Here is a 12,899-nt window from a genome sequence, read left to right as displayed (position 1 = left end):
TATGTCTGGACCCCAAGCTGAGAAGTCTGGGTGTATATGTACAGTGCTGGATTCGTAGTGCAGTGTCCCCTTTTCTCTCTGAATAGTTTCAGAATAAGGTCCCTGTAATTGAGCAGTCTTGCAATAATGGTTTGCGGTGGCGCGCCAGGTTTGGGGATCGGAGCGAGGGTAAGGTGCGCGTGTGTTTGACCAGGAAATGTGTTGAAAATTATGCGGTCTCGAAAAGGGTTTTGATGAGGTTCTCTAAGAATGGTTCCATCGGTCCCTTACATGCCTTTTCTGGTATCCCCACAATGCGAGCGTTCTTATGCCGCGATCTTGATTCAAGGTCCTCACATTTGCCACGAGTCTTGACTAATTCAGTTTTTAATTCTGCAATATCTTGGTCATGTTGGCCCATTCTGTCCTCCACTGCTCCAGTTCTGGTCTCAGCCTCGGTTATACGCCCACTCTCTTTTTCTACTTTAGCCTTCAGAGAGCTGATTGTTGCCACTATGTCATCTAACTTAACATTCACTGACATGAATCCATTCTGCATTGCCAGCATCAGCTGGTCGTCTCGGGTTTCCATTGGTACAGTGTCAGCGCTCCCGCTAGCTCCCTGATCGGCCGGCAGAGTGGTGTACACCGGGGTAATCATGTAAGAGTCCATTGGGCCTCGTTTCTTGTTGGCGCCCTTTGTTATATCGTGTCCCTGTTCTCCCCTGCTGGTATAGTGGGGTCATATCAGATGGCAGTCTGCTCCACTCATATCAGTTACCCCCTTTTGGTAGCCTCCAGGTGTGTTCTAGTGGTCAGAGAGCTCTTGTCTTGCCACAGGTGTTATTGCAGCGTAACATGCGTTATGTTATGCTACACTGCCCAGCTTAATATCCAGTACCTGCCGCAGGGTTCTCTCCGTGAACTGCAGCCTGCAGTTTAAAGACCAGGCCTTCTGCTGGTAAAGAGTGTCCATGAGGGGTAATGTGTTTGGCTGACCTTAATAGGTTTTTTTTGGCTAAGGCTCCTAGTCTGTTGTGTTCCTCTTCTCCAAGCACTGCGCTAAGATGTATTCATCATATTTTGTAATGTAGCACAGTAAAAGATCAGGTGTTACACTTCAGGCTTCCCCAAGGGCATCCTTGCGGAATACAACTTCTTTACAGGCTCCTCTATGGTCCAGGTACAAGCTACCATGGCGTCTGTACAAACGTCGACGCACTCCAGGTCACCTGACACGTCTTGTACGTGGAAGACGTACAGCAAGCCACGCCCCTCTTACGACTATAAAACCACCGTCTTCCAAGGGGCTCGTTGCTGCTAATTAACGTTACCAGCTACACGCAGTTTCGTCAGTTTCCTCTTCGTGTCTCCCTACACAAATCCTTATCTGAACTCCTGGTTTTGACCTTTTGCCTGACTTTTGGATTGCCTTGTCTCCTCCTTTATTCCTGTCGTGCTCGTCTGGTTGTTGGACTCGGAACGCTACTGGATACGGCTCTCTTCTGTGTCTTGCGGTTCTTTCCTGGTTGCCGCTCTGCACATCAATTTGCTGTCTACTATCCGGATCATCTCAACAACTACTCAACTATACTTGTGTACTCAGGTACATACCTATTGTCTTCCATGGATATTGTCTTCTGTTGGATTCTGGGACATTGAGTGACTTTCCTGCGAGATTGCTCTTAAGTGCATATGAACGCCCTCCTGAACTGCATCAACCCGGCACTAGTGCGTCCCTCGTGCCGTTCGGGGTTACTTACCTGTACTAACTTCCCTGTTTGTTATTTTCTCCTGTCGTTGTCTGCAGTATCCTGGACTCCTCTTACACCATTATCTATATCCAGGTCAGTTGTTATCAATTCTATAGCTATAGTGGGAACCGATACTGATTTAGTTCAATTCCACTCATTTGTGTTATTCTTTATTCAGATCATCCCGGGGAAACTCAACTCCACTCCAATATCCATCTAGGTAGTTGTCCAATCATTTCAACTGTTCTAATCACTTGTATAATATCAACACTGTCTAATAGTTTGGTATTCTTTTGCAGCATTGGTATTGGCGGTGTGTGTTCTCCCCGCTCTTTTACTCAATTGACATCTCTGTCTGTTCTAACTAAAACAGCAGAGAGGTACATTGTGGAAAAGAGCCCCTCTTTGAGGAAGCCTGAGTCTTATACTCAGGGGAGCTGGGATGGAAGGCTGAATTCGGAATCTTATACCACCAACATCTCCAAGGTCATTTTCTCTGCATCTTTGGCCTATTCGGAGTGGTGAGTAACATCAGGGATGTGGGACGCCTCAGGCTGTTTTGCCCTTCTGTTTGTGCCCCAGTGTTCACCTTCTGCACTAGTCCGTAATCTCGTGGGCAGTGAGGTTGTGTCATCCGAAGGTTATTTCCAGTGTTGATTTACCCTGAAGAATCCAACCACTTTGCTGTCCCCCCTGTATTTGGGAACTAAGCTTTGGCACAGGTTCCTGAATTTGCATTGGCCTGTCTTTGGGATATTTAAATTTCTAGCCGGGTTCCTTGCATTTGCTAGGGCTGAGGCAGCCTTTGTTATGTTCTCCTCGCATGGAGCTTTTGTGTACTACGTCCCCCGAAGGTTGCGTTTCCCCTTCAGTCGGCAGCACCTTGTGGGTAGAGTGCCTTCCTTGTAATATTATATCTTCTTCATTGCGTGTTGTTTAACCCCAAATAGCTTTAGCTTCAGGGATTTGCAGCCTTCAACAATCACTGTGCCCACAGCCAGTCGCAGCATGCTCTTACTGGCTGTATCGCGGCATATACTCCCATCTGCTGCTCCTGCACTCCGACCACAGTGCTGGCACCTTGTCTATGGCGGCCACCGGAGGAGGGCCAGGGTAAATGTCCGGATCAGGCTCTGAGCTTTATCATGCTCGGTGCGCTCTTCCCGGGCTCCCCCGCGGCTACTTCAGTCGTGTCGATGTAGTCTCCGCCTCGTCTCCACCTCACCACGATTCCCCCAATCAGTCCACACAGCTATCAGGCAGTCATCACATATGTCGGGTCTCAGTTGGTTTGCCCTCTAATCGGTGTTACAGCCGTACTGGAGGCTACCACGGTTCTGCAAGCATCGCAGCAAAACGGAGCCGGCTAGAGCGGATTCAAGGATCTCCGGGCCTCAAGTGCTGTTGGTACGCAGTACGCCGCAGGGTGGCGTTGCGTAGGCCGTTGCGCTCATGGGAGCCTCAGTTGGGGGTCTGCCTCCTCTCCACTAGACTTTCAGGCGGTGTTTTCACTTCTTATTACACCACAGAATCCAATTCTTCCCGGCTACAGTTGTCTCAGCACTTTCCGCTGACCCTGCATCCGCAGCAGGATTTTTACACATTAAGGATAATGCCGCGGCCAGAGCATCGCTTAGGGCACCATTAATTCTTGCTGCTCAACAGCGCCACCTCCAACATGATTTTAAAAAGACCTGTGTTACTACTAACACATTCTTTGGGTAAAAAGACACCTTTTAAAGGTTTTATTGATTCAAGGTATAAAAATAAACTTCTACTGTACATATATTTGGATACATGTATGTATTGTAAGGGTGCAGAAGGTGACCGACACACTGATGGCATGGTGATTATTAGAGACTTTTATTAGTCAGGAAAATAAAGAGAAAACCTAACTTTCCCTATCCCTGAGAGGGGTTTCCCTACCTCAACTAAAATACTGAGGGTGTTGTCAAAATGTCTGTGTAAATCAATAGTCAACCGTCTGTGTCAAAAACCCTGCTTCTGACCCTTACACTCATAACTAAACTAAAGGTTGTTCCAATGTTCTTGGTCCAGGAGAATGGCTCACTTCTCCTTGTATTGCAGTTTCACAGTTGAACACAACTAGGGGGAATGACTTCCTTCCCCTGGTCTGCCTTTCACTTGGTTTGGGGCCAATTTGGTTCACTCTCCTTCCAAATCAGGCCCAGAGGAAAACAATATGCAAGTCTTCCTGATTTTTTGTGTGGGTCCCCGACCCGTATTTCTCTGCTTCTCATGATGGGCAGACTTGGTCTATGGTCTATTCGCCTGGCAAGTACTGCCACGAGGAAGATTATGGGTGACTGCCTTAGTTCTCTTTCTCTAGGTCTTTACTTTCATCTTATTAGTCAACTCGGCCTGCAGTAGGGACCAACATATTTGATTCCCGCCCTTGTCAAGCCACCTGTATACTCAATTACCTCCGGGGACTTCTCAATATGGGGTCTGGTCTCCTCAGGCTGCTATGACTTCTCCCTCCCAGTGCCGAAGGTCTTTGTAGTCTTCTGCATCTCTGGTGCTTCTTCACTGCTCCAGGCTCCCTGCAGTTTTGGCATCATTAATTGACTGAACGGTGCAACCCCCCTTCCTCCAAGGTCACGCCAAAATTATCTTTCACGTCTCCTTGCAGTCACAACACCGATCCACCTGGTTGTGCCGCTGCCACGCCCTCGTTTTCCTTCATGGCTCCATGCAGTCAAAACACTGATCCACTCAACACCTGTGATCGTGTCACTGCCTCGCCTAAGGTTTGTAATTTCTCTTGGTCTGGCTGCTGCAGGACTGTACCGGTTCACAGTCCTCCAGTATTGAAGGTCCACCACCCTTGGATCAACTCCACCCCTCACACGCCAGGCTTGACGGCTTCTTTGTCGTCCTTCTGCTTCTGGCTAGGCCAGCTCGACAAACATTTTGATCTGTTCTTGCTTTTTATACCTGGGCTGGGTTGAAAACGAGGTTCGAAGTCTCTCGTCAGTATTGCAGATGCAATCTTTCTTCTTCCACAGTTCTTACTCGTCTCAGTACTGGGGACGGAAGTGGAGTCATGAATAATTATAGCGGTCTTTGATGGTATGTTGTGCATAGTGGAGTTGGGGAGTTTGTCCAGAAAAGGGGGTGACAAATGTCAAGTACTGCATATTCGCACACTCAAACCAACCACAGAAGCTGCACGTACACAACCCTCACACCTTGGTTGACAGGAAATGCCTACTTTGAATTCAAAGGCTACCTCGAGGCAAAACATGCGGGGGAAAGAGGGTTAGGAAGAGGTTGTGGATAGGTAGGGGGTAGTAAGGGTAACCGGAAAGAGGGTTAGGAACATGAAATGGATGCGTACAGGGTAGCACATGGTAAAGACCTAACTCAAACACATATATATTCGCTCTTGTTTCCAGAACGTCCAAACCAGCCACTGTACTCCTGTAGTGGCTGACGTAACTGACTCTTAACCTTGTAACCTCCACATAATACTGACTCTGACTCTTGTTACCAGCTTCCAGGAGATCATGTCACTGCCACATACCCCTGTAACCCAACTCCTGCCCGCACAATATTCCCAACATCCAGTCATGGGTATAGATCATCTTGTAACCTCAACATATGTATACAACATGTCCTTGCTCCCCACATAAAACACTGTTCCACAACATCCTGTCAATGGGTTATACACATTCACAATATCCACATGCACCCATGCCATAATTTTGCCCCAGTTCATCAAAATGCCTAATATTCGCTTAGGCAAGACACAATGTGTAGAGCATAGTCCATACAGTTCTTGAAGGCCTTATCTGCAGGGAAAACCCAAACCAAAGCTATAAATATTGGCCTCAAACAGAAATTAGATAGATCATTCGATTTACCCAAAACACCTAACTGAGGCCCCTGAACCCGCACGCAAGCTCAGGGTCATGGATAAACTTTGCAACACTGACTGTAACGCTTGGCTGAGACACCTATGCCCCGTGAGCCTCCAGTCACTGAGTCTACTTCTCAGTCGGGATATACACCGCTGCTGCCCGGGGAAGTGTAATGGACGTCACTGCTGCAGCCCAGGCGTAACCCCCACTGTACTCCCAGGCTTTTTCCTTGGCCAGCACCCGAGAATGCCAAAGTGGCGTTCACTAGACAACTCCTTGTGGTGACGAGCAGTGCGGTGTGCGTGCTCCAGGCGCTAATCACAAGCACTGAATGGAGCATGCCGCCCGCTTATGAGGGCATGTCGCGAGTGACCTCTGGGAATTGAAGTCCCGCGCCAGGGCATCCACTTCCTCCTACACCATTTCACTGCAGTGTGGGATACTCTCCCTTTTTTCATGACAGTACATTCCCTCTCAAACAGAGGGGTCGGATGCTCAGCACATTGTGAGAAACCTGAGGGTGTCTCACCCGCTAGTCCCCAGAGATCTGTCATCCAGGTGGCCAGGACACGGCCATCGCTATTGGATGCAGATCCTGGGGGTGGAACCAGTGCGGGAGGCTCACCTGGATGGGGGGGGGGGTCTTTGGGGAGTGGAAGTGGGACACCAAAGGGTGAGATGCGGTATCCCCTTCCTTATAACACCTTTTCCCCATCCTACCAGGTAGGATACCTAGAACCTAAACCCTACCTGCCCCCACTTTCCCGACACAAACACTTTCTCACGGACAGTTCATCGTGAGCGACAGCGGACTTACACCAGAGCCGTATACCTGACATGTCCCAGCACAAGGGTCAGGCAGCGTTGGGCAATTACTGATAATTACACACACCTGGCTTCCATCACACTTCCCCACACAGGTATAGTTACAGGCCAGTTACCCACCCCCAGTCCCCAAGTGTGTTTATGGTGTGTTTCTCCCTATGTTTGGATGTATGTTTCAACAGCCATTTTGATGCATCAGAATCGGGCGATGATGGGCATTTATTGGCAGCAAACTATTTCTCTTTGGGTTTAGAGCTATGTAGCAAGCGTGGCTGCGAATGCTCAGCGGGTTTTGAACGTGAGGGTTCAATAGCTTTCGCCAACACTTTCGACTAAAGTTTGGTTGCTGACGAAGCTCCTTTGATGATCCCGTCAAAGGTTGGCTAGGGGTTGTGTGCTTTCATGAGTGCATGTGTGTGCCCTTTTCGCCAGCGGACTTCCTCATAACAGAGCTTTCAGCCTGCCTAGTAAGGCTGGGGAAAGGCACGGTGGAGTCAGCCGACTCCTCCAGTAAGTCTTCAGCCTCCGAAATGGAGCCGTAGCTGCAGCTGTCTTCCTCGCCTGACTCAAGAGCGCTGCTGGTGGAATGGGATTCGACGTGCATGGCGTAGGCTGCCTACGGCTTGGTGCGCCTGTCTTTAAATATTTTCGACTTAAAAGGCATGCAGGAATTGCAACGCCGTTCAGCGTGATCGCATGGAAGACAACTGTTACACACCTGGTGTGCATATTTCCATGGAAATTTCTTATTGCAGGAAACACAGAATTTAAAAAGGCGTCCGTTCCATATTGTTGTATAATTTTATCAGCAGCTAGACAAAAGACAGTAGAGGAGAAAGCGGAAAGAGTCACTCTATTAAAGGATACAAATGTCAAGACCCTCCGCTCTTCCTACTGCAGGGCCAAAGCCCAGGGGAAGGCCACAGCCAGCCGTCGAGGAGACGTTCATCAAAGCTTCAGACAGTAGTCGCCAGATGTAGGAATATGGATCATCGAGACAACTATCGAATTATACAATATCAATATTAATTATTATTAAATTTGCCGTCATTCTCAGTATCAAGGCTACAAGCTCTGCATATGCTATGGACCACAATGGCAGAAAAAACCCATCTGAGGCACCTCAGCGTGTGAAGGATCATGGGTACAATACACATCACACAGGGATAGTGTTAGGAAAGATTTCATTTTATATGTAATTTTCCCTTGAGTTGTCCACCCCCAAACCTTTTGCTGCTGTTTAAACACCTTAGTCTGACTTTGCCAGAGAAACACAGCCTTCAGCTGCACTCCTCTGCGCTTTCACTCACTTTTTATTGGGAAACGGACATGCCCTTAAGACAGTCACTACTGGGAGACTTGTTTCCCTTAGTCCTTTTCCCATGTTGCAACTTTTCTGCAACATGTAACAAGTGCACAATGTACCTTACAGTACAGTGCACTTGGGTCTCCGTCATCTCCAGAGACCCTAGATACTCTTTGTAGGACTTTTTTGGAGATGTTCAGATGTGTCATGGACAGGGCTGGTGGCACCTTATATTGTCATATAATGTTAACCCTTTCCTGCCATTTAAACCGTGCTTATCGCGTTTGGCACGAGTAGGTGGCCTGGCTCCAAAATGGCCATTCCACAAGGTGCTTTGTCCTGTCCTTTGGCCATCTTGCCCCTTTGCCTTCCCCAGGTCGAGCCGACCCGGGTCAGTCCTTATTTGGTCATGCAGTTGCCTCCAGGATGTGAGCTGGGTTGTCTGTCCTCAATACACATCCTGGGTGCCAGAGATCTGGAGTGCTATGAATGACTGGGACCACCGCGGTCCATGATTGGTCCACATATGGAGTGTGCGTTTGTGAGCAGATCTCCCATTGGGTCCTCTTCGTTTTGGCACGAAGGAGACTCTGGATAAGAGGAGGCCCCTAACACCCATACCAGGTCGATCTCTGGAGTTCTCACTGAACGAAGGATAGGATCCAAGTATCCTGAAATTAAGAAGCCGAGTCGAGGAACCGCTGGTGAACCACTGGAAGGTTTGGCACCCGTAGCCTGCTGTCGTCCCGTGGTACCCCTCTGCATCTGGTCATCCTAGAAGGTCTGCGAAGACGCTTCGATGCATTAGAATAGAGGGACCAACTATTCAGCACCTTAAACAAAACCTGCAAGTAAGCCTTCTCCAAAGTGTCCCTGGGCCAAGCAGTGGGCTGACCAGCTTAGGCAGGACCTTTGCTCTGTCTCCGCCGCCGTTTCGAGGAGAATCTCGAAACTTGGTATACTGCTAGCTCTGTGTCCACAGCACCCTCACACTGAATTCACAGGTCTGAAGTGAGACGAGTGTGCCAGGACTGGAGTAAACACTGTTACTGTGTTGTCCAGCCGCGGCAACAACCTTTGCAGGCGCGCTGCATTTGTTCCCCTCTTTCCCTTGAAGCCTGCAGCAGTGAAACTGGCCTGATCCATCCATCAGGAGTGGAGAAATCGTCACTGTCCCGTTTGGGAATCCTCACTGTATCCTTGGAACTGAAAGCCGCAGAGCCGTCATATTGCCGCTTTTGAACCTGCAACCGAAGTGGACTCGACTGGCGAAGTTTGGTCCGGAGTGCGCCGGGGTCAGCGAGTAATCTCCTTCCTAACCGGTGGCCCCTAGCACCTGCATCCATTTTTACGCACGAGTGGCCCCACGGGTTCCTCTCCTTTCCACTACTAGTACGAACTAGCGAACTATTCCCGAACCTTGGAATCTCATCTGCCTTCAAGTGGAGGCCCTCCTCGAATAGTGGGAATCTATTCTTCATTGCCTCACCCACCTCCCTGAGCTGCTACAGACCCCTGAACAGACCCAGTTTTGCCCATTGGAACAACCGCGTGCACCTGCACTGCATGTACTATTGAGCATAAGGCTCCTTTCTTCTTAGGGTTTGGACTGCCTCTTAGGTGTGTGTTTGATGTTGAAGAGGACTAAAGACTATCTGTACTGCCTATTTTCCTTCCCCTCTGGGTTGTGAACATAATTTGTGCCTTTAACCCAATGGTCTTGTATATATCTTGTATTGATTGTGTTGTGTTGGTTCGATAGTATTGCTGTGATTCTTTTACTGTGTGTTGAGTTACAAAGGCCTTGTAATAAAAGTTTTTATATTTTTGATATATACACCTGACTGTGAGTAATTTGTAAGTGTCCTTTCTCTGTGTGCTCATTGAGGTCTTTCAGTCACCCTCACCCCTCCTGAGACTTAGTCTTGACCGCAGACCATAGCTACCTTGATTGGTCTGGCTTGTCCAGTGGTTACCCTGCTCCAAGAAACTAGATTGGCCTTCTGAACCTCTGCCCACCGGGTCAGAGTTCCGAACTGCATCTTAACAGATAGTATTACAAGCATGCCCAGTCGACGTCCCTTTTCGAAACTCGAAAACAAGAATGCAATACTCTGCACCTACCACTTGATCGCCATGTGCACAGCATGTGATTATAAGCAGATACACAAGCCTCAGAAACATGGTTATAGAAATAGGTCAATCAAAAAGACATGTATAGCTTTACTTTTGTCACCCTGAATGCACAATTGCCGTAGCAGCCTGCAAAGGAATGTGGAACCAAAAACAATACCATCTGGTTTTAAAAATGTATTGACAGCGAAAGAGAATTCAATATAAGGTAATCTGCTTGAGCTATTATTTTACAAAGCATGCAGCGTTACAACTCCCCTCCCATTTATTATCATGCACCCCTTCTAAGGGATAACAGTCCTTACCCAGGCACCCGTGTGCCTGGGTCATAAATCTCTTATTGGTTTATTGAAATGAGGTTGACACAAAGATGAACCTGGGCATGCTGGGGTAGAAGTGGGAAAGGCATTGTGCGTCTCTGTGTTTTTAACAGTCACATGAAATTTGTGCACTGGGAAAACTTTGGACAGCTGATCCTACTTCAGAGGAGAAATGTCTGGCCTTATTCCTGTCACGATCTGGCTGTGTGAGAGACCCTGGACACGGGCCATGAAATTGGAACAGTTCCACAAAATGCTGGATGGTTGGCCGTCCTACAGTCACACCCAGCCCTGTTCCCCAACCGTGGGTTTCATCTGGGCTTGTTTAGCTGCCAACTTGGTATACGTGTGTAGAGTAAGAACACCAGGGATATGCACAAAATGGTTCTGCATGCTGTAGGAATTATCCTGTGATATCACTGCCTGTAATGTCCCTCCCCGTTGCCATTGCCTTGAACCCTATTATTTCCAACATTAGCTTCAGGCTTGATCATTCAATATCACCACCATTGACAGCAAAACCTGGTGAGGGGGCCCAGCTGTCTCCAACTAGAGTAAGACCCAAAAACACAGAAAACTGTAAAAAAACAACTTTAATAAAAATGAAGCATGAGTCCCTAAAGACCATCACTGTACAACTCTGCCCACTCTAGACCACTTTAGGCTCCACCTCAATGACCCACCCACCTGCGGCTCTCTGTAATGTTTGCCCACTGGGCCCTTTGCCTTAAATCTGTTACTGGTTGTGTCTCCTATTATGTTTGATCTATATATTTAATTAACATCGCATAGGTTTTCTATTTGTACTAGGTTAAACGTCGATGCCATTAAAAAAAAACACTCGTTTTAAAGCAGTCATTGGGAATTCGGATGACATGAACCACCAGAACAGAAGGTTGACAAATATCCCCCAGGGCACAGACTTGCCATTAAAGGCCTAATAAGCTACACTTGGGAATACACATGGGAATATCTTTGATGGTACAAACCTTTTAAAGCCATCTGCGCACAAACACTGAACGAGGCAAAAGCAGAAGCTGGAGCAGGAACATTCACAAAATTAAAGCTTGTGTGTTGCACGTGATCCTGGCTACTTTCAGCATTTGTTTTGTTAACCTGAAAACGTACTCAGCTCACAGAGTTTCCAGTTGCATTTAAGCATAGGCAAACGTTGCAGCAGAACTATACATCCCATTTTACACTTGTATGGCATTAACGTACCGTACCTTACAAAATTTGACTTCAGCCTCCAGATGTTGAATGTATTGAGACTGATCGTGAATAATAGGAACGATGTCATTAAGAGCGAGCGTGGTGCTTTCTTCTGCCATTCCCTGTGTAGAAAAGAGTGAATACTTTGGCTTGAATTCTAACCATATTTTGCGGAGTTCTGCTTGTGCAGTGCGAGACTGGGCCCAACAGAAAGGTTTGACAGAAAATCGGAATTTTTCAAATTATGCAATTCATACAGCAAGACAAAATCATCCAGGGCCTGATTCACAAAACGTTTTCCTATGGCATGCGCCATTATAAAACACTTCGACGAATCGGGCCCCCCTCTATACTGATTTCAAATAATGTAAGAACGCAGGCGGAAATAGTGTAATTTAACCCCGAGACTAAACCCCGGAAAGCACATAAAATGCATCAAGCGATCCCTTTCTTGCAGCTGAAATATCGATGTGATGGAAGTGTCATTAGCAACACAATACCTGATTAAAGGCATGCTTAGTGCAGACTGCTTTTGTTTTTCTTTTTAAAAGCCAGTATCGGTTTTTCTATGCATAGAAAATCAATAACTGCTGCGGCACAAGGCCTGCAGACACTTCTGTGGAGGATGAAGAGTGTGCAATGCAAGACTGGAATTTTCCATCCGTAAGAGGCGCAGGCCAGCTGCAGTTAGCATTTCGAGATTGCATCACTTAGAATTACTGGAAAATCACACTTTTTATGGCAGACTTGGGTCTCCCGAGTGTTGAGCAATAAGTAGGGCAGGCAACTTCTGAAGGCAAAGTCAGCAGTCAGTGGTTAACGTAATTTCAAGTGTGCTCAGTACAAATGCGCATACATATCGTTACTAAACTTTACTTTTGTCAATTGAGGTTTGTAAAAAACACGGAGATGGAATATGAGAAGTTGATTTTATTCAAGTAATGAGAGCGCAGAAGTGAGCGCTTATTAGGCGCAGAGTAGCTGACAAGAAAAACCATCGCCGCACTTGAAGGAGTCGGAAGCCAGTGCAAGGCAGTTAGGGGCCTACTAATGTTGGCATCCGTTCCATGTTTTGTTGAATCACAGTAATTCGCATTGTGTTTTTGTTTTTTTGCATAAATAACTTTTTGCATAAACTATGTTTTCTCAGATCATTTATGGAAAAACAAGCCATACGTGTGCGCTTCACTGTTTTGAGTCGATTACACATACAAGCCGTGGAAAAGCCAACAGTATTGTTTTTTTATGGGCATGGGATAGGCATCTTCCAGGCACTGATATGAGGGTACTACCAGAACATAAGATGGAACAGCTGCAAATTGGGTTAGTACCTGGCCATATTATTGTAGTGCCTACTAAATGCCTATGCAAGAACCAAAACTGTTGCCTTTGTTAATGCTAGTTCTTAACCGGAATTCAGTGCAAGGAACAGAGCCACGGAAGTACATATTGCTTATAAATCAAGTGGTTGAAAGTGCGCTTTGGT

At 47.2% G+C, this 12,899-nt stretch overlaps 1 protein-coding gene across 7 annotated transcripts in view; it reads right to left on the bottom strand.

The window, feature by feature from the left end:
- SDCCAG8 (SHH signaling and ciliogenesis regulator SDCCAG8) overlaps positions 1-12,899 on the bottom strand; it is a 2,836,880-nt gene that overhangs the window by 2,614,438 nt on the left and 209,543 nt on the right. For 6 of the 7 annotated variants that reach the window (XM_069607960.1, XM_069607958.1, XM_069607955.1 and 3 more), the window contains exon 4: positions 11,428-11,535. The exons of the other annotated variant lie outside the window; for it this stretch is intronic. In XM_069607960.1, coding sequence (XP_069464061.1) covers positions 11,428-11,535 — 108 coding nt within the window. The remainder of the gene's footprint in view (positions 1-11,427; positions 11,536-12,899) is intronic. 7 annotated transcript variants of the gene reach the window in all.

This window comes from Ambystoma mexicanum, chromosome 4q (genome assembly GCF_040938575.1).
Source record: "Ambystoma mexicanum isolate Mex_15411 chromosome 4q, UKY_AmexF1_1, whole genome shotgun sequence".
NCBI lineage: Eukaryota > Metazoa > Chordata > Amphibia > Caudata > Ambystomatidae > Ambystoma > Ambystoma mexicanum.
The sequence above is the reverse complement of the archived record's forward strand: the minus strand, read 5'-3'. Positions and strand labels throughout refer to the sequence as shown.